The 19765-nt window shown below is 38.9% G+C and overlaps 2 protein-coding genes and 1 long non-coding RNA gene across 12 annotated transcripts; 1 reads left to right on the top strand and 2 right to left on the bottom strand.

Annotated features, from left to right (window-relative positions):
- Positions 1-99: 99 nt before the first annotated feature.
- bccip (BRCA2 and CDKN1A interacting protein) lies at positions 100-5544 on the bottom strand. The gene is made up of 6 exons (XM_052514010.1): positions 5359-5544; positions 4834-4989; positions 4281-4373; positions 3535-3722; positions 2031-2199; positions 100-523 (listed from the first exon to the last, which is right to left on the bottom strand). Exons 1-6 carry the CDS (start codon positions 5497-5499, stop codon positions 353-355), a joined length of 918 nt encoding a protein of 305 aa, XP_052369970.1. The 5' UTR covers positions 5500-5544; the 3' UTR covers positions 100-352.
- A 17-nt stretch (positions 5545-5561) lies between these two features.
- LOC118372629 (uroporphyrinogen-III synthase) lies at positions 5562-19713 on the top strand. Of its 2 annotated transcripts, none has more exons than XM_052514011.1 (10): positions 5562-5924; positions 6517-6600; positions 8520-8603; positions 11584-11680; positions 11861-11935; positions 16626-16700; positions 18195-18278; positions 18398-18483; positions 18839-18937; positions 19048-19713. In XM_052514011.1, the coding sequence occupies exons 2-10, from the start codon at positions 6538-6540 to the stop codon at positions 19168-19170; spliced, it is 786 nt and encodes a 261-aa protein (XP_052369971.1). In that variant the 5' UTR covers positions 5562-5924; positions 6517-6537; the 3' UTR covers positions 19171-19713. The 2 variants fall into 2 exon arrangements, with proteins under 2 accessions (XP_052369971.1, XP_052369972.1); XM_052514012.1 differs by lacking the exon at positions 5562-5924 and adding an exon at positions 5944-6384.
- LOC127927538 (uncharacterized) lies at positions 8618-10250 on the bottom strand. Of its 9 annotated transcripts, none has more exons than XR_008127979.1 (3): positions 9458-10250; positions 8963-9006; positions 8618-8921 (listed from the first exon to the last, which is right to left on the bottom strand). It is a non-coding gene; the product is annotated as an uncharacterized LOC127927538 (long non-coding RNA). The 9 variants fall into 9 exon arrangements; XR_008127972.1 differs by having other exon boundaries at positions 8618-8860; positions 8922-9501; positions 9707-10250; XR_008127971.1 differs by having other exon boundaries at positions 8618-8860; positions 8922-9750; positions 9915-10250.
- Positions 19714-19765: the final 52 nt, after the last annotated feature.

Raw genomic sequence — 19765 nt, 5'->3', positions numbered from 1 at the left:
ATATTGTGTAAGAAATTGTTGGTACTGAAATGTTAAAACAATCACTATGTTTTTTTTTTTTTACATGAATCTGTAAATACAGTGCTTTGAACTACGACCGAAGGTCTGAAATTATTTATTTTGTCAAAAGATACATTAAAAAAAAAAAAAAACCTGCTAGATAAAACCGCTGGGCTTTAGGGACCCGTTACAAAATGACGTTATTCTCCCCTAACAACAAGGATTCCAGTCCTTTCAATGTTTTGTATCGAATTTTACATTGCAAAAAATAATCATCCAGAGGGGGCTTGTTTTAAAGACATCAGTCCTGTTTCGTTCACCAGAGTTTTTTTTTTTACTCTTGTACGGTTGGTCACACGGTCAGGAATTCTTTGAGCTTGTCCATGACGGCTGACATCCTGTCTGCCGGGATGAGCATCACGGTACGCTGCGGCTTCATGGGGACGTCGTCGAAGGACCACCGCCCGCTCAGCACGCTGTCCGTCTCCTCCTGCACCGAGTAGTGGAACTTCATGGTGGCTTGCTGTAGTGGGGACATGGACAAATGGGCAAGGCAGTGAAAAGGACATTTAACTCACCAGTGTCTGTATATAGCCTCTCTACTGTATATAGCCTCTCTACTGTATACAGCCTCTACTGTATATAGCCCCTCTACTGTATATAGCCCCTCTACTGTATATAGCCTCTCTACTGTATATAACCTCTCTACTGTATATAACCTCTCTACTGTATATAGCCCCTCTACTGTATATAGCCCCTCTACTGTATATAGCCCCTCTACTGTATATAACCTCTCTATTGTATATAGCCTCTCTACTGTATATAGCCTCTCTACTGTATATAGCCTCTCTACTGTATAGAGCCTCTACTGTATATAACCTCTCTACTGTATATAGCCTCTCTACTATATATACCCTCTCTACTGTTATATAACCTCTCTACTGTTGTACAGCCTCTCTACTGTATACAGCCTCTCTACTGTTATATAGCCTCTACTGTATATAACCTCTCTACTGTTATATAGCCTCTCTACTGTATATAGCCTCTACTGTATATAGCCTCTCTACTGTATATAGCCTCTCTACTGTATATAGCCTCTCTACTGTATATAGCCTCTCTACTGTATATAGCCTCTCTACTGTATATAGCCTCTCTACTGTATATAGCCTCTCTACTGTATATAGCCTCTACTGTATATAGCCTCTACTGTATATAGCCTCTCTACTGTATATAACCTCTACTGTATATAGCCTCTCTACTGTATATAGCCTCTACTGTATATAGCCTCTCTACTGTATATAGCCTCTCTACTGTATATAGCCTCTCTACTGTATATAGCCTCTCTACTGTATATAGCCTCTCTACTGTATATAGCCTCTACTGTATATAGCCTCTACTGTATATAGCCTCTCTACTGTTATATAGCCTCTCTACTGTATATAGCCTCTACTGTATATAGCCTCTACTGTATATAGCCTCTACTGTATATAGCCTCTACTGTATATAGCCTCTACTGTATATAGCCTCTCTACTGTATATAGCCTCTCTACTGTATATAGCCTCTCTACTGTATATAGCCTCTCTACTGTATATAGCCTCTCTACTGTATATAGCCTCTCTACTGTATACAGCCTCTCTACTGTATACAGCCTCTCTACTGTATACAGCCTCTCTACTGTATATAGCCTCTCTACTGTATATAGCCTCTCTACTGTATATAGCCTCTCTACTGTATATAGCCTCTCTACTGTATATAGCCTCTCTACTGTATATAGCCTCTCTACGGTCCTTCTGTAGCACAGTTGGTAGAGCATGGCGCTTGTAACGCCAGGGTAGTGGGTTCGATTCCCGGGACCACCCATACGTAGAATGTATGCACACATGACTGTAAGTCGCTTTGGATAAAAGCGTCTGCTAAATGGCATATATTTTTATATTTTTTTTTTTATACTGTATATAGCCTCTACTGTATACAGCCTCTAGCCTCTGCCTCGTTAAATAACTAAAAGTTAAAAAAAAAAAGTTTAAACCTCATAGAAGAACTCCTCCTCTGCGTTGACGAAGGTGAGCTCGTCGTTGGGCGGGGCTCCTCGGGCAGCGACCGTCTTGGAGGGATCCTTATAGGTCTTACTGATCATCAGGCAGTAATGACACTTCCCACTGGGCTTGTTGCTGCTCTGGGCTTCTGCCAACTCCTCCCTGGAAACAGCCAATCAATGATGTGGTTTATGTTTTTAATAGTAGGGTATTTCCATCTTCTTTTCATAGATAATACATTCACGGAATTACTTTCTGTAGCATGTCTTGTTGACAACAACAAATATGTCAATGATTTTTAGCGTTTGTTTATCCGGTGTAAAGTGAACCCATATCTGAGACGAGCAGTTACACAATTGCAGGTCCATATTAAGAAGGGTTCATCTACAGTAGCATACCCATAATGCATAGCAAGTGATTGACAGTGAACACAACGGTACATCGCCTGAGCGACACTACAGTAATCTGAGAGCACGTCTTGTTGACAGTATAGTAATCTGAGAGCACGTCTTGTTGACAGTATAGTAATCTGAGAGCGTGTCTTGTTGACAGTACAGTAATCTGAGAGCATTGACAGTACAGTAATCTGAGAGCATGTCTTGCTGACAGTACAGTAATCTGAGAGCATGTCTTGTTGACAGTACAGTAATCTGAGAGCATGTCTTGCTGACAGTACAGTAATCTGAGAGCACGTCTTGCTGACAGTACAGTAATCTGAGAGCATGTCTTGTTGACAGTACAGTAATCTGAGAGCATGTCTTGCTGACAGTACAGTAATCTGAGAGCATGTCTTGTTGACAGTACAGTAATCTGAGAGCATGTCTTGTTGACAGTACAGTAATCTGAGAGCACGTCTTGCTGACAGTACAGTAATCTGAGAGCGTGTCTTGCTGACAGTACATTTGGAGGGGCAGGGTGATCTGTGGGGGTTAGACAGACTCACTGTAGCGGTTTAGAGGGGCAGGGCGATCTGTGGGGGTTAGACAGACTCACTGTAGCTGTTTAGAGGGGCAGGGTGATCTGTGGGGGTTAGACAGACTCACTGTAGCTGTTTGTGGAGGGGCAGGGCGATCTGTGGGGGTTAGACAGACTCACTGTAGCTGTTTGTGGAGAGGCAGGGTGATCTGTGGGGGTTAGGGTTAGACAGAGACTCACTGTAGCTGTTTGTGGAGGGGCAGGGCGATCTGTGGGGGTTAGGGTTAGACAGAGACTCACTGTAACTGTTTGTGGAGAGGCAGAGCGATCTGTGGGGGTTAGACAGAGACTCACTGTAGCTGTTTGTGGAGAGGCAGGGTGATCTGTGGGGGTTAGGGTTAGACAGAGACTCACTGTAACTGTTTGTGGAGAGGCAGGGTGATCTGTGGGGGTTAGACAGAGACTCACTGTAGCTGTTTGTGGAGAGGCAGGGTGATCTGTGGGGGTTAGGGTTAGACAGAGACTCACTGTAGCTGTTTGTGGAGAGGCAGGGCGATCTGTGGGGGTTAGACAGAGACTCACTGTAGCTGTTTGTGGAGAGGCAGGGCGATCTGTGGGGGCACGTTGATGAACCTCTCGCTGAGCAGCAGTCCCACAGGCTTAGTGGTGTCGTTGAGGACCTTCTCCAGATCGTCTGTCACACTATGGGGACAACTCTTCTCACACTGACCCAGGATCAGATCCTTTACCTCCTCCACACACTGGACACCCTGTGGACGGATCAGAACACTTACTAACAGACTGCCGTGATTGGTCAAAATGCAGGCTGAGGAAGTGGGCTACTACGGATCAGAACACTTACTAACAGACTGCCGTGATTGGTCAAAATGCAGGCTAGTGCAGTAGGCAGGAAGAGGAAGTGGGCTACTACTGGAAGTCTATGGAAAACAGATCTTTCCTCAAGGTCGACCTTTTAAAATATCAGATTCAGACAGAGAGAGAATGTATTTTGTCTCATTGGTTGAGAAAGTGTCAAGTTTAGTGATTTCATAGATTATATATATATATATATATATATATATATATATATATTTATATTTTTTTTAACTGTAACATTTATTTAACTAGGCAAGTCAGTTATAAGAACAAATTCTTATTTACAATGACGGCCTACCGGGAACAGTGCCTTGTTCATGGCAGAATGACAGATGTTTACCTTGTCAGCTCGGGGATTTGATCTAGCAACCTTTTAGGTTACTGGCCCAACGCTCTAACCACTATGCTACCTGCCACCCCAAATAGATAACATAACATCTGACTACACCTACCTTTCTCTCAGTGAGGTTGAGCATGCTGATGAAACCAAACACCTCATCGGCTGGATCCTCGTCATCATCGCTGTCCTCTGGCACCTCTGCTTGCTGACAACAAAACATGCAGAAAGACATACATGATGCAACTGAATTACATGTCAATTGTTCTCCGTTGGATGTGGGAGAAGGAAACTGGAGCTAGAAACACAACCATTTCGCTACACCCGCAATAGCATCTGCTAAACATGGATGTGACGAAAACAACTGATTTGAAGAGAGCATATGTGTGTCATCATATTTTGGGAGTTTAATATGACAGGTTAAATTGTATAATATAATAATAATATAATAATAATATATGCCATTTCGCAGACGCTTTTATCCAAAGCGACTTACAGTCATGTGTGCATACATTCTACGTATGGGTGGTCCCGGGAATCGAACCCACTACCCTGGCGTTACAAGCGCCATGCTCTACCAACTGAGCTACAGAACCACGGCTGGATCCCCTAAATATGATGCATATTTAGTGATGGTCTGATAAGACTCGACGCGTCTGGTTTCTCACCCTGATGACGCTTCCAATATGATTCTGCTGGATGAGGAGGTCGGTCAACTCGGATGTATTGACACGAGCCTTCAGAAACAGCTGTTGCATGAGTTTCTTGACCCCGTTGTAGTCATTGTGAGTAATGGTATGGGCCTCGAAGTCTACAATGACCTCCTGGAAACAAACAAAAAATGTTTTATAATACAAGTCCCGACTCCCGAGACAATGTTTTGGACTTGATGGGGACGGTTTTAGTGTCAATACTGGTATCGATAGTTTTGTTTGTCTAAACTACCCTTATGGTTTTAAGTGTGTAAATGTCCATGCATTTCACTATTTATCTAGTTTAAAACTCTGAAGTGATCGACTGGCAATGTTTAGCATGTCCCTAACATACTTAACCATTGTTAAACTAGATTGATATGAACAACAGTTGTTTGCTAAAAAGCTATCTATCTATCTAACCCATCTAACACGTTTAGCCAATGCTAGCTAGCCTGCTAGGCCAGGAATATAGCCAGTTCACTAGAGACATTGTCGTACTTCATTGATCTCCTCTTCTGATCCGCTGTCATTCTCTAATGAATCACCGTCGTTTTCCAATCCTTCATCAGAGCTGTTATCCTCACTATCAGCGGGATTTTCTCCTTTTCCAACTGCTCGTCTTTTCGCTGAAGAAGCCATGCTGCCAAAACAGATACCACGCGTATGGGGAAAGGATTAAAGTGGAGTTGGTGTACTGAGAAACTGAGACACTGTAGCGGCCATTTTGGATCAATTGTTGCATGCTTCGTTATGCTTGGAATGTCCGTGTGTGGAACCGCAATGGCGTCCAGTTTCTCATTCTGGCAGCAGAATGGAATAAACCATTTTGATCAAAAGGGATATGTATATTGTATTTTAAATTATATTTAAAATATGTTAGAATATTGTTTACTGAACTGTTCCAGAAGAAAAAAAACAAACGATTACTTTCTATAATTGTAACTGTAGTGATAAAATTCATTGTTATTGCTCAAGTATTATCCTAACAAAACATGACTATTTTGATGTCCCCTATTTCCCCGTTTTAGTTGTAGCCATGAAGCCAGCTGGAGGAAGAGCTCGAGGTACAGTGTTTTGTGTACATCCAATTTGTTGTTGACTTTTCTACGGTTTCTGTACATTTTCTGTTGACTTGAAAACGAAAACTAGTTAGCTCAATAGTTAAGCATGATAATTATTGTGTGTGCAGTTATTGTTTTATGGTTGTGCCAACGATGCCAAGTAATGTGTCGCGTTGGCTCAGAAGTGACAGCTCCCTATTTGAATTGTATTGCAAAACATAACAACATTGCAAGTACATAAAACGTACAGTACACTGGTGCACGAGAGACCCGAGCTCTACAGCTGACTGAATAACACCGCATGCCTCTAATTGATAAATGGTCCGAGCTATGAAAACAGTTGATTCATGGCTCAACAGCATTGTTATCAGTAGGCGACATATGACAGGCGCTGGGTGTAACGTTCGCCCTCTACGGGTTTACACCCCCCCGTCAACCTTCTGTTCTGAAGCTACTGCACCGGGTCAGTCATTCAGTTTATAATCTCACTAAATAGTGTAAATCTGCATTGAGTGGATTTTTTTAATGTGTTAACGATGTTCATCATCGACAGACGGTAACATTAAGTTGTATCCCTTCTTGTTTTATTCCACAGGACTCTGAGTCATCTGTCGAAATGCATGTGTTGCTTCTGAAAGAACCAAGAGAGGGAGGCTCTGGACCAGATCCTTACATCAAGGTACAGTAGAGAAACATATGTTGTATTGATATTTGCAGCTTGCATGTGCATTCTATTCTGTTCTATTCAATCCTATTATACTCTACACCTATTATAATCCATTATAGGACGGGTGGTTCTAATCCTGAATGCTGATTGGTTAAAACCGCAGTCCAGCCGACGTCTGTTCCATAAATTACCACCGGTTAAATCTATGACGTTAAAATGCCTATTTACTCTGTTCCATCTGATTGCGCAATCCACTGTCTCATCAGCCCAGCCAGGCGATTTATAAAATTGATCTCCGCTATAAAAAGCATCTAGACATTATCTCACATTTATTTTAGACTAACATTTAGTTTTCAAATGTCTCTCTGACATTTGCAACATTGTTTCAATATTTAAATTAGCTCTCCAGCTGTCCCATAGCAATGAACATGATGAGTGAGCACATTTTCTATACCAGGTGAAATCGTGGATCATTAGCTCATTGTTATGGATGTGTCCAAATAAATGTCACTAGAAAACAACTTAAACAAACGCAAATGCAGTCACTTTTCTGTTATTCTGTTTGCGCTTTTTCACCTGACTGTAAGTTAGCCGTAGTCGGCTAGCTAGCAAGCAAGGGATAAGAACGTTTCCAACCAGTATGGCAATGGAACATTTAGAACGAACGACTTGGTCGGGTCCATAGATACAGAACAAAAGACTGAACGACTGGGTAGGGTCCATAGATACAGAACAAAAAGACTGAACGACTGGGTCGGGTCCACAGATACAGAACAAAAGACTGAACGACTGGGTCGGGTCCATAGATACAGAACAAAAAGACTGAACGACTGGGTCGGGTCCACAGATACAGAACAAAAAGACTGAACGACTGGGTCGGGTCCATAGATACAGAACAAAAAGACTGAACAACTGGGTCGAGTCCATAGATACAGAACAAAAAGACTGAATGACTGGGTCGAGTCCATAGATACAGAACAAAAAGACTGAACAACTGGGTCGGGTCCATAGATACAGAACAAAAAGACTGAACGACTGGGTCGGGTCCATAGATACAGAACAAAAAGACTGAACGACTGGGTCGGGTCCATAGATACAGAACAAAAAGACTGAACAACTGGGTCGGGTCCATAGATACAGAACAAAAAGACTGAATGACTGGGTCAGAACAAAAAGACTGTCCATAGATACAGAACAAAAAGACTGAACGACTGGGTCGGGTCCATAGATACAGAACAAAAGACTGAACGACTGGGTCGGGTCCATAGATACAGAACAAAAAGACTGAACGACTGGGTCGGGTCCATAGATACAGAACAAAAAGACTGAACGACTGGGTCGGGTCCATAGATACAGAACAAAAAGACTGAACGACTGGGTCGGGTCCATAGATACAGAACAAAAAGACTGAACGACTGGGTCGGGTCCACTGATACAGAACAAAAAGACTGAACGACTGGGTCGGGTCCACTGATACAGAACAAAAAGACTGAACGACTGGGTCGGGTCCACTGATACAGAACAAAAACACTGAACGACTGGGTCGGGTCTCTAGCAACCAAACCGATAGAACGAACGAACGACCAGCTTGGGTAGCAACCATAGATTTGTATCGGGACTATATCTTCCATAGAATGATGAAAAAAGATTAATAAATTCATCAATATATATAACATATATATATTTTTAAATGAAAATATGTGAATCATTATTTGAATGTGTTGGTAACCCGGTATAAAAGTGATTAGTGCCCTGAAAATATGTTTTGGTGGATATATTGTAAACAATGTGCCAACAACAAACACCCGTCACAATATATCCTCGAAACACCGGCTTCTCGGGCATTATAACCTCAATGTATAATGGCTGACTGTGCAACAGTGAATTTTATTTTATTTTATTTACAGAACTCTCAACTTTTGTACTTACAGGAGCTGGCATCCCGTGGACACAAAGCAACCTTAATTCCCGTGTTGTCTTTTACATTTGTTTCCTTGAGCACTTTGTCAGACAAGGTGAGTACCCTCTACATACATCAACGTGTTGATTTTAAGATCGAAAGTTTGGTAACATTTTACTGGGACACCGAGCGTCATAAGCGTCATAACCTGTCATAATAATAATAATAGCTGACATAACCTGTTATAACCTGTCATAATAATAATAATAGCTAACATAACCTGTTATAACCTGTCATAATAATAATAATAGCTGACATAACCTGTTATAACCTGTCATAATAATAATAATAGCTGACATAACCTGTTATAACCTGTCATAACCTGTCATAATAATAATAATAGCTGACATAACCTGTTATAACCTGTCATAACCTGTCATAATAATAATAATAGCTGACATAACCTGTTATAACCTGTCATAATAATAATAATAATAGCTGACATAACCTGTTATAACCTGTCATAATAATAATAATAGCTGACATAACCTGTTATAACCTGTCATAATAATAATAATAGCTGACATAACCTGTTATAACCTGTCATAATAATAATAATAGCTGACATAACCTGTTATAACCTGTCATAATAATAATAATAGCTGACATAACCTGTTATAACCTGTCATAATAATAATAATAGCTGACATAACCTGTTATAACCTGTCATAATAATAATAATAGCTGACATAACCTGTTATAACCTGTCATAATAATAATAATAGCTGACATAACCTGTTATAACCTGTCATAATAATAATAATAGCTGACATAACCTGTTATAACCTGTCATAATAATAATAATAGCTGACATAACCTGTTATAACCTGTCATAATAATAATAATAGCTGACATAACCTGTTATAACCTGTCATAATAATAATAATAGCTGACATAACCTGTTATAACCTGTCATAATAATAATAATAATAGCTGACATAACCTGTTATAACCTGTCATAATAATAATAATAGCTGACATAACCTGTTATAACCTGTCATAATAATAATAATAGCTGACATAACCTGTTATAACCTGTCATAATAATAATAATAGCTGACATAACCTGTTATAACCTGTCATAATAATAATAATAGCTGACATAACCTGTTATAACCTGTCATAATAATAATAATAGCTGACATAACCTGTTATAACCTGTCATAATAATAATAATAATAGCTGACATAACCTGTTATAACCTGTCATAATAATAATAATAGCTGACATAACCTGTTATAACCTGTCATAATAATAATAATAGCTGACATAACCTGTTATAACCTGTCATAATAATAATAATAGCTGACATAACCTGTTATAACCTGTCATAATAATAATAATAGCTGACATAACCTGTTATAACCTGTCATAATAATAATAATAATAGCTGACATAACCTGTTATAACCTGTCATAATAATAATAATAGCTGACATAACCTGTTATAACCTGTCATAATAATAATAATAGCTGACATAACCTGTTATAACCTGTCATAATAATAATAATAGCTGACATAACCTGTTATAACCTGTCATAATAATAATAATAGCTGACAACCTGTTATAACCTGTCATAATAATAATAATAGCTGACATAACCTGTTATAACCTGTCATAATAATAATAATAGCTGACATAACCTGTTATAACCTGTCATAATAATAATAATAGCTGACATAACCTGTCATAATAATAATAATAGCTTAACCTGTTATAACCTGTCATAATATGGTTATAGGACACTGTTATAAACCTACTGGTTAGTTACTTTATGGCTGGTTATGACACTGACTAAACCTACCAAGGTTAGTTACTTTATGGATGAGGACACTGACTAAACCTACCAAGGTTAGTTACTTTATGGATGAGGACACTGACTAAACCTACCAAGGTTAGTTACTTTATGGATGAGGACACTGACTAAACCTACCAAGGTTAGTTACTTTATGGATGAGGACACTGACTAAACCTACCAAGGTTAGTTACTTTATGGATGAGGACACTGACTAAACCTACCAAGGTTAGTTACTTTATGGCTGGTTATGACACTGACTAAACCTACCACACAAGGTTAACATTCCATTCCACCATAGCCTACTGGAATGTTTAGTTATATAATAGTTTCTGAAATAGACTATATTAAATTATCTTTATAAATGCACGCAAAATTCATGTTAGACATGGTTAATGTTATTGTTGATGACTGGGATGAATGGAGGAGCAGATAAACAGGAGTAGGACAAGACACCTTTTTGACTGATTGACACTGACGTGTACGTGATAACCTGGCTTTAATGGCTAGTAGGATTTATGATGTCATGGCTTAGGTCATAACTGATTTGGTGACAGTGTCATAGAGTGTATTATCTTTAAGTAAAGGACACAGGATGGTTAGGCTTCGTGACACTGACTAAACCTAAAGTGACACAGGATGGTTAGCGCTTGACTGTCATAGAGTGTATTATCTGGTTAGGACACTGACTAAACCTACCAAGGTTTATCTTAGTCCAAGTAAAGTACACAGTGTTATAATGCTTCATGACTGGTTAGGACAAACCTACCAAGGTTGTCATACTTTATGACAGGTTAGAGTGTATTATCTACCAAGGTTGGTCAGTTGACTTTATGACTGGTTAAGTGTCACAAGGTGTACTATCTTAGTCCAAGTAAACACCTACCAAGGTTAGTTATTGTCAGGGAAAAACACATTTGAATAAATGACTGGTTAGGACACTGATGTAGGTGTCTAAACCTAAAATAACCAATATATTTAACAACAGTTACTACTTAAAGCTGGATCTCTACTACTGAGGACACTGACTAAACTCTACTACTGACTAAACCTACCTACAAGGTTAGTTACTTTATGGATGAGGACACTACTACAACCTACCAAGGTTAGTTACTTTATGACTACTACTACAGCTGTTGTCTCTACTACTACAGCTGTTGTCTCTACTACTACAGCTGTTGTCTCTACTACTAGCTGTTGTCTCTACTAGTACTACAGCTGTTGTCTCTACTCCTACAGCTGTTCCAGCCAGAACGACATGGCGGGCTGATTTTTACCAGCCCGAGGGCGGTGGAGGCAGTCAAAATGTGTCTTGAAGACGATGAAAGAACGGAACGTGAGTAAAGTTTTAAACGAAGTCCTGTAAAATGCCTCCCCATCAACAAAAATGTCATTGTTAGGAAAGGAGAGGCCTCTTGTGCCTTAGTCACGTGCGTTTTCAGACGGACAAAGTCAACACGCGTTAGTGTATGTGAAGCTAAGCTACTCGTTTTAATTTCTGTTTTCTATTTTACAGAGTGGAACAATGACATAAAAGACCAATGGAATGCCAAGTCCATCTATGTTGTTGGGAAGGCTACTGCAGCGCTAGGTGAGGAATTGATCACGAAACATTGTGTAAACTTACTGGCATTGAAACACTCTTCTATTCAGCGTGGAGCTCTTTGTAGTTTTACAACCCCTTCGTGTCTCTAACGTGATTGTCTCTCTTTTGTTTCACTGAGAGGATCTGGTCATACGGGATATATGTGGTCCTTCTGTAGCTCAGTTGGTAGAGCATGGCGCTTGTAACGCCAGGGTAGTGGGTTCGATCCCCGGGACCACCCATACGTAGAATGTATGCACACATGACTGTAAGTCGCTTTGGATAAAAGCGTCTGCTAAATGGCATATATATATATATACTGTAAACTCAGTGGCCAGTTTATTAGGTACACCCATCTAGTACTGGTTAGGACACCCCTTTGCCTCCAGAACAGGCTGAATTCTCTGGGGAATGGAAACCGTTGTTCAGTTGGTATCAAGGGACGAAACGTGTGCCAGGAAAATATTCCCCACACCTTTACACCACCGCCACCAGCCTGTACCGTTGACACCAGGCAGGATGGGGGCCATGGACTCATGCTGCTTACGCCAAATCCTGACTCTGCCATCAGCATGACGTAACAGGAACCGGGATTCATCGGACCAGGCGATGTTTCTCCACTCCTCATTGGTCCAGTGTTGGTGATGGCGTGCCCACTGGAGCCACTTCTTCTTGTTTTTAGCTGATAGATGTGGATCCCGGTGTGGTCATCTGTAGGGCTGTGGCGGGCCAGTTATTGTCATGCGAAAGACTGCCGTTCTCCCGGTAATTGACCGTTAATTAACATAAACACATTTCTTCATATCCAGGCCTCCGTCATTCAAGACACCTGATACGTGCCTTTGGACCTTCAACATTTAAACAAATCTAATAAATCTATTTAATATTACACCACCATCACAACAAATCCATTATTTATATTTGTCAGGTCTAACGAAACATGATGATATTAAAAAAAAATGTATGTATGTATTTCAGAAGAGTCGGCCAACTCTTTAGTTAGTTATCTGACGATGCTACATGTCACAGGCTGTAGGCGTGTTCATTTAGCTGACAAGATGTGATAGTAAAGAAGAATAAACAGGGGGGAAATACATACCATCTGTTTTCACTCTATTAGTGAACGGAGGCCGTGAGTCTTCCCACCGGTCCGTTTTGTAGGCTACTTCGGTTTTTATAGCGGAGCATTTTATGAACAGTTGAGAAATAAATATAAAGAACTCTTATTTCACTCCTCCCGTCAACCACTATTTGAGGAGCGCGCTCTCACTGCCCGACAGGTGATACTTCAACTCTGTATGGGCTCTCCAACCTTGTTCCTGCAGCTACCCATTGCTTCATTTTGGGAAACCAAGTAAAAATCTGTTCGGGAAAATCGATCGTAACACGTTTTCACTACAAAACGTACAGTATTTCACTAAACCGTTGACAGCCCGTCTGCGTGCTCGAGAAAGGAGTGCAGGAGAGAGAGGAGGAGATGGAAACGAATACCGGTGGGGTATTATGTAACGCTATAAAAGTCGCCCAATTAATTATGAAAATATATTTTTTAAATCCCCATTTACTAGGCAATTCAAAAACATTTTTTTGTGAACGGGATGGTGTACCTAATAAACTGGCAACTGAGTGTAATAAAAAATAAATTAAAAAGTTGTAAATATCACAAAAGTGGGCCTTTAATGAGATGGTACTAGATATAGTATGTATGGCCCTTTAATGAGATGGTACTAGATATAGTATGTGTGGCCCTATAATGAGATGGTACTAGATATAGTATGTGTGGACCTATAATGAGATGGTACTATATATAGTATGTGTGGCCCTTTAATGAGATGGTACTAGATATAGTATGTGTGGCCCTTTAATGAGATGGTACTATATATAGTATGTGTGGCCCTTTAATGAGATGGTACTATATATAGTATGTGTGGCCCTATAATGAGATGGTACTAGATATAGTATGTGTGGCCCTATAATGAGATGGTACTAGATATAGTATGTGTGGCCCTATAATGAGATGGTACTAGATATAGTATGTGTGGCCCTTTAATGAGATGGTACTAGATATAGTATGTGTGGCCCTTTAATGAGATGGTACTAGATATAGTATGTGTGGCCCTTTAATGAGATGGTACTATATATAGTATGTGTGGCCCTTTAATGAGATGGTACTAGATATAGTATGTGTGGCCCTTTAATGAGATGGTACTAGATATAGTATGTGTGGCCCTTTAATGAGATGGTACTAGATATAGTATGTGTGGCAGGCACCTGTCTGTCACAGTAACGTGTCAACCATGTTTACCACTAGCCGTCAGTCAGCTGGAAATGACTTCCCCACAAGTGACAGTTTACTGACGTCCTGCTGCCTGTCTTTTATTGAGGGCACAGGTGGCAGGTGCAACACTCTCTCGGTATCTGTACTTTTCCGTTTACCTCTGATTTTATTGGGGAAGGAACTACAGGGTTGTTCTGTTAGCTGAAACGTTACAGTTTGACAGTATTGAACTGTTGTCTGCACCAAAACACTTTATAAGAATGTTTAGGGTGACTACTACTGTATTAATACCATAAACTACTACTGTATTAATACCATAAACTACTACTGTATTAATGCCATAAACTACTACTGTATTAATGCCATAAACTACTACTGTATTAATACCATAAACTACTACTGTATTAATGCCATAAACTACTACTGTATTAATACCATAAACTACTACTGTATTAATGCCATAAACTACTACTGTATTAATACCATAAACTACTACTGTATTAATACCATAAACTACTACTGTATTAATACCATAAACTACTACTGTACATGTATTAATGCCATAAACTACTACTGTATTAATACCATAAACTACTACTGTATTAATACCATAAACTACTACTGTATTAATACCATAAACTACTACTGTATTAATACCATAAACTACTACTGTATTAATACCATAAACTACTACTGTATTAATACCATAAACTACTACTGTATTAATACCATAAACTACTACTGTATTAATACCATAAACTACTACTGTATTAATACCATAAACTACTACTGTATTAATGTCATAAACTACTACTGTATTAATACCATAAACTACTACTGTATTAATACCATAAACTACTACTGTATTAATACCATAAACTACTACTGTATTAATACCATAAACTACTACTGTATTAATGCCATAAACTACTACTGTATTAATACCATAAACTACTACTGTATTAATGTCATAAACTACTACTGTATTAATGCCATAAACTACTACTGTATTAATACCATAAACTACTACTGTATTAATACCATAAACTACTACTGTATTAATACCATAAACTACTACTGTATTAATGTAATACTACTGTATTAAACTACTACTGTATTAATATTATAAACTACTACTGTATTAATACTATAAACTACTACTGTATTAATGCCATAAACTACTACTGTATTAATACCATAAACTACTGTATTAATGCCATAAACTACTACTGTATTAATGCCATAAACTACTACTGTATTAATACCATAAACTACTACTGTATTAATACCATAAACTACTACTGTATTAATACCATAAACTACTACTGTATTAATACTACTACTGTATTAATACCATAAACTACTACTGTATTAATACCATAAACTACTAAATTAATACTAAACTATAAACTCTACTGTATTAATGTCATAAACTACTACTGTATTAATACCATAAACTACTAATGTAAACATGTATTAATACCATAAACTACTACTGTATTAATACTATAAACTACTACTGTATTAATGCCATAAACTACTACTGTATTAATACCATAAACTACTACTGTATTAATGTCATAAACTACTACTGTATTAATGCCATAAACTACTACTGTATTAATGCCATAAACTACTACTGTATTAATACCATAAACTACTACTGTATTAATGCCATAAACTACTACTGTATTAATAGCATAAACTACTACTGTATTAATGTCATAAACTACTACTGTATTAATACCATAAACTACTACTGTACATGTATTAATGCCATACTCTACTACTGTATTAATACCATAAACTACTACTGTATTAATGCCATAAACTACTACTGTATTAATACCATAAACTACTACTGTATTAATATCATAAACTACTACTGTATTAATACCATAAACTACTACTGTATTAATACCATAAACTACTACTGTATTAATGTCATAAACTACTACTGTATTAATACCATAAACTACTACTGTATTAATACCATAAACTACTACTGTATTAATGTCATAAACTACTACTGTATTAATAGCATAAACTACTACTGTATTAATAGCATAACTACTGTATTAATACCATAAACTACTAATGTACTACTGTATTAATACCATAAACTACTACTGTATTAATACCATAAACTACTACTGTACATGTGTTAATACCATAAACTACTACTGTATTAATACCATAAACTACTACTGTATTAATGTCATGTATTAATACCATAAACTACTACTGTATTAATGTCATAAACTACTACTGTATTAATAGCATAAACTACTACTGTATTAATAGCATAACTACTGTATTAATACCATAAACTACTAATGTATTAATGTCATTAGATGAAAAGTAGGTTTCTGTTTGGTATTATATTTCAGTAATCAGTTGTCTGTATTTCTTCCGTAGTGGAAAACCTCGGTCTGGTTCCCCTGGGAGAGGACACTGGGACTGCAGACGTTCTCTCGCGCCTCATCCTTGAACGTACGACAGTCATTTACCTTTTTAAACGCAACTACCCTGAACAAAAATATAAAACGCAACATGTAAAGCGTTCGTCCTACGTTTCATGAGTTGAAATAAAAAATCCTAGGCATTTTCCAAAATGCACAAAAAAGCTTATTTCTCTCAAATGTTGTGCCCACATTTGTTTACATCCCTGTTAGTGAAGATTTCTCCGTTGCCACGATAAGCCAGTTTTGTCACACGGCACAATACCACAGATGTCTCAAGTTTTGAGGGAGAGTGCAATTGGCATGCTGACTGCTGGAATGTCCACCAGAGCTGTTGCCAGATAATTGAATGTTAATTTCTCTACCATAAGCCGCCTCCAGTGTTGTTTTAGAGAATTTGGCAGTACGTCCAACCGGTCTCACAAGCTCATCTGCGTGCTCGTTCCTCACCAGGGTCTCGACCTGACTGCAGTTCTGCATCGTAATCGACTTCAGTGGGAAAATGCTCACATTCGATGGCCACTGGCACGGAGAAGTGTTCTCTTATTAATGCGGATGAATCCCGGTTTCAACTGTACCGGGCAGATGGCAGAAAGCGTTGTGTGAGCGAGCAGTTTGCTGATGTCAACGTGGTGAACAGAGTGCCCCATGGTGACGGTATGGGCAGGCATAAGCTACGGACAACGAACACAATTGCATTTTATCAATTGCAATTTGAATACACAGAGATACGGTGATGAGAACCTGAGGCTCATTGTCGTGCCATTCATCCGCCGCCATCACCTCATGTTTCATCATGATAATGCACCGCCCCATGTCGCAAGGATCTGTACACAATTCCTGGAAGCTGAAAATGTCCCAGTTCTTCCCTTGACCTGCACACTCACCAGACATGACACCCACTGAGCATGTTTGGGATGCTCTGGATCGTTGTGTACGACGCCGTGGTTCCAGTTCCCACAAATATCCAGCAACTTCTCACCACAGCCATTGAAGAGGAGTGGGACAATGACATTCCACAGGCCACAATCAACAGTCTGGTCAACTCTATGTGAAGGAGATGTATCGCGCTGCATGAGGCAAATGGTGGTCGACACCAGATACTGACTGGTTTTCTGATCCACACCAGATACTGACTGGGTTTCTGATCCACGCTCCTACCTTTTATTTTAAGGTATCTGTGACCAACAGATGCATATCTGTATTCCCAGTCATGTGAAATCCATAAATGAATGTATTTAATATGAACTGTTTTTGTTATATGAACTGTAACTCAGCAAAATCTTTGAAAATGTTTCATGTTGTGTTTTATATTGAGCTAGCTAACTTGACCTACATTCTGGCTTGATATAGGAGAGGATGCCAATATATTACCTTTTGAGTAACTAGACGTACATTCTGATATAGGAGAGGATGCCAATATATTACCTCTTCTCTAACTAGACCTACCTTCTGGCTTGATATAGGAGAGGATGCCAATATATTACCTCTTCTCTAACTAGACCTACATTCTGGCTTGATATAGGAGAGGATGCCAATATATTACCTCTTCTTTTCCCCTGTGGTTCTATTAAAAGAGAAGTTTTATCTACTGCTTTGAGGGAAAACGGTAAGTTCCCTCTATTATAACTCCTATTTTTTTTTTAATACTCATGAATACTCTGTACTATTTACTCGGTAGTATCTAATACCATTAGGTGACATTCGTTTCACGTTTTTGTTTTTAAGGAGTTCCTCTAGACACACTGATGGTTTATCAGACAGCTCAACATCCAGACCTGGAGAAGAACCTGAACAACCATTTTACACAGCAGGTACAGGAAGCATCAACTAAGTCCCGGACTTTCCCCTCAAAACACACTATCCCATATATCCACGTTGTTTATTTGATTTATTTTACCTTTATTTAACTAGGCAAGTCAGTTTAAGAACAAATTCTTATTTTCAATGACGGCCTGGGAACAGTGGGGTTAACTGCCTTGTTCAGGGGGCAGAACGACATATTTGTACCTTGTCAGCTTGGGGGTTTGAACTTGCAACCTTCCCGGTTACTAGTCCAACGCTCTAACCACTAGGCTACCCTGCCGCCCCATCACCCGTTGTGATGTTGTTATCGATCAGAAACATTCGTACACTAATCGTCATGGTTTGTGCTTCGCCCACACGCAGGGTGTTCCAGACAGCATTGCTTTCTTCAGCCCGTCGGGAGTCAGGTTCAGTTTGGAAACGGTGAGGAGACTGTCAGGTGAACAACTCGTGCAGATAAAGGTGAGAACGTTTTTCCGATGTAACTTTTAAGTGACTGTGGATATCTTCATTGAGCTTGTGGATACTGCCAATACAATTGAACTTTAAAATGTGTTGTTTTGGTCTTCCAGTTTGCGGCCATAGGACCCACCACAGCAGATGCCATGACGGCAGAGGGGCTCTCGGTCAGCTGCTCAGCAGACAAACCTACAGCTGAGCACCTAGCCGCAGGGATAGCAAAGGCTCTACAGTGACAGACTTGACGAGACGGACCCGCAAACCAACCCGAAAAACTTGATCCGTCCCCATCACGTTCTCATTCAGTCTCTGTGAAAAAAGGATTGTGGTATTGCATTCTTTGTGATTGATTTATCTCTGTGAAGTATTTGTTATTATTTGTGGGGTTTTATGTCCTATTTTGATCGCGGATAACTATCTGTATATTTATTATATTGTCATGTGTTGTTGTGCACCACAGAGATATTGTAATGATTTATGCCTATTTGTTGACACTGGATGTATCAAATCATGCTCTTATAAACTTGTGAATACACTGAGCTCATAGAAGTATTGTTTTGATGGTAAAAACATCGAGACAATTATTTTATTGTGCCACACTAGGCAGGTAGCCTAATGGTTAGTGTCGAATCCCCGAGCTGTCAAGGTAAAAAAAATCTGTCCTTCTGCCCCTGAATAAGGCAGTTAACTCCACTGTTCCCAGGTAGGCCCTCGTTGTATATAATCATTTCTTCTGACTTGCCTTGTTAAATAAATGAAAAATATATTTTTTAAATGAGCATACTTTGAGAATTGAACAAGATTAATTTAATTATTAAAAAATAAATGGTG

Source organism: Oncorhynchus keta, unplaced genomic scaffold (assembly GCF_023373465.1).
Source record: "Oncorhynchus keta strain PuntledgeMale-10-30-2019 unplaced genomic scaffold, Oket_V2 Un_scaffold_14_pilon_pilon, whole genome shotgun sequence".
Taxonomy (NCBI): domain Eukaryota; kingdom Metazoa; phylum Chordata; class Actinopteri; order Salmoniformes; family Salmonidae; genus Oncorhynchus; species Oncorhynchus keta.
The sequence above is the reverse complement of the archived record's forward strand: the minus strand, read 5'-3'. Positions and strand labels throughout refer to the sequence as shown.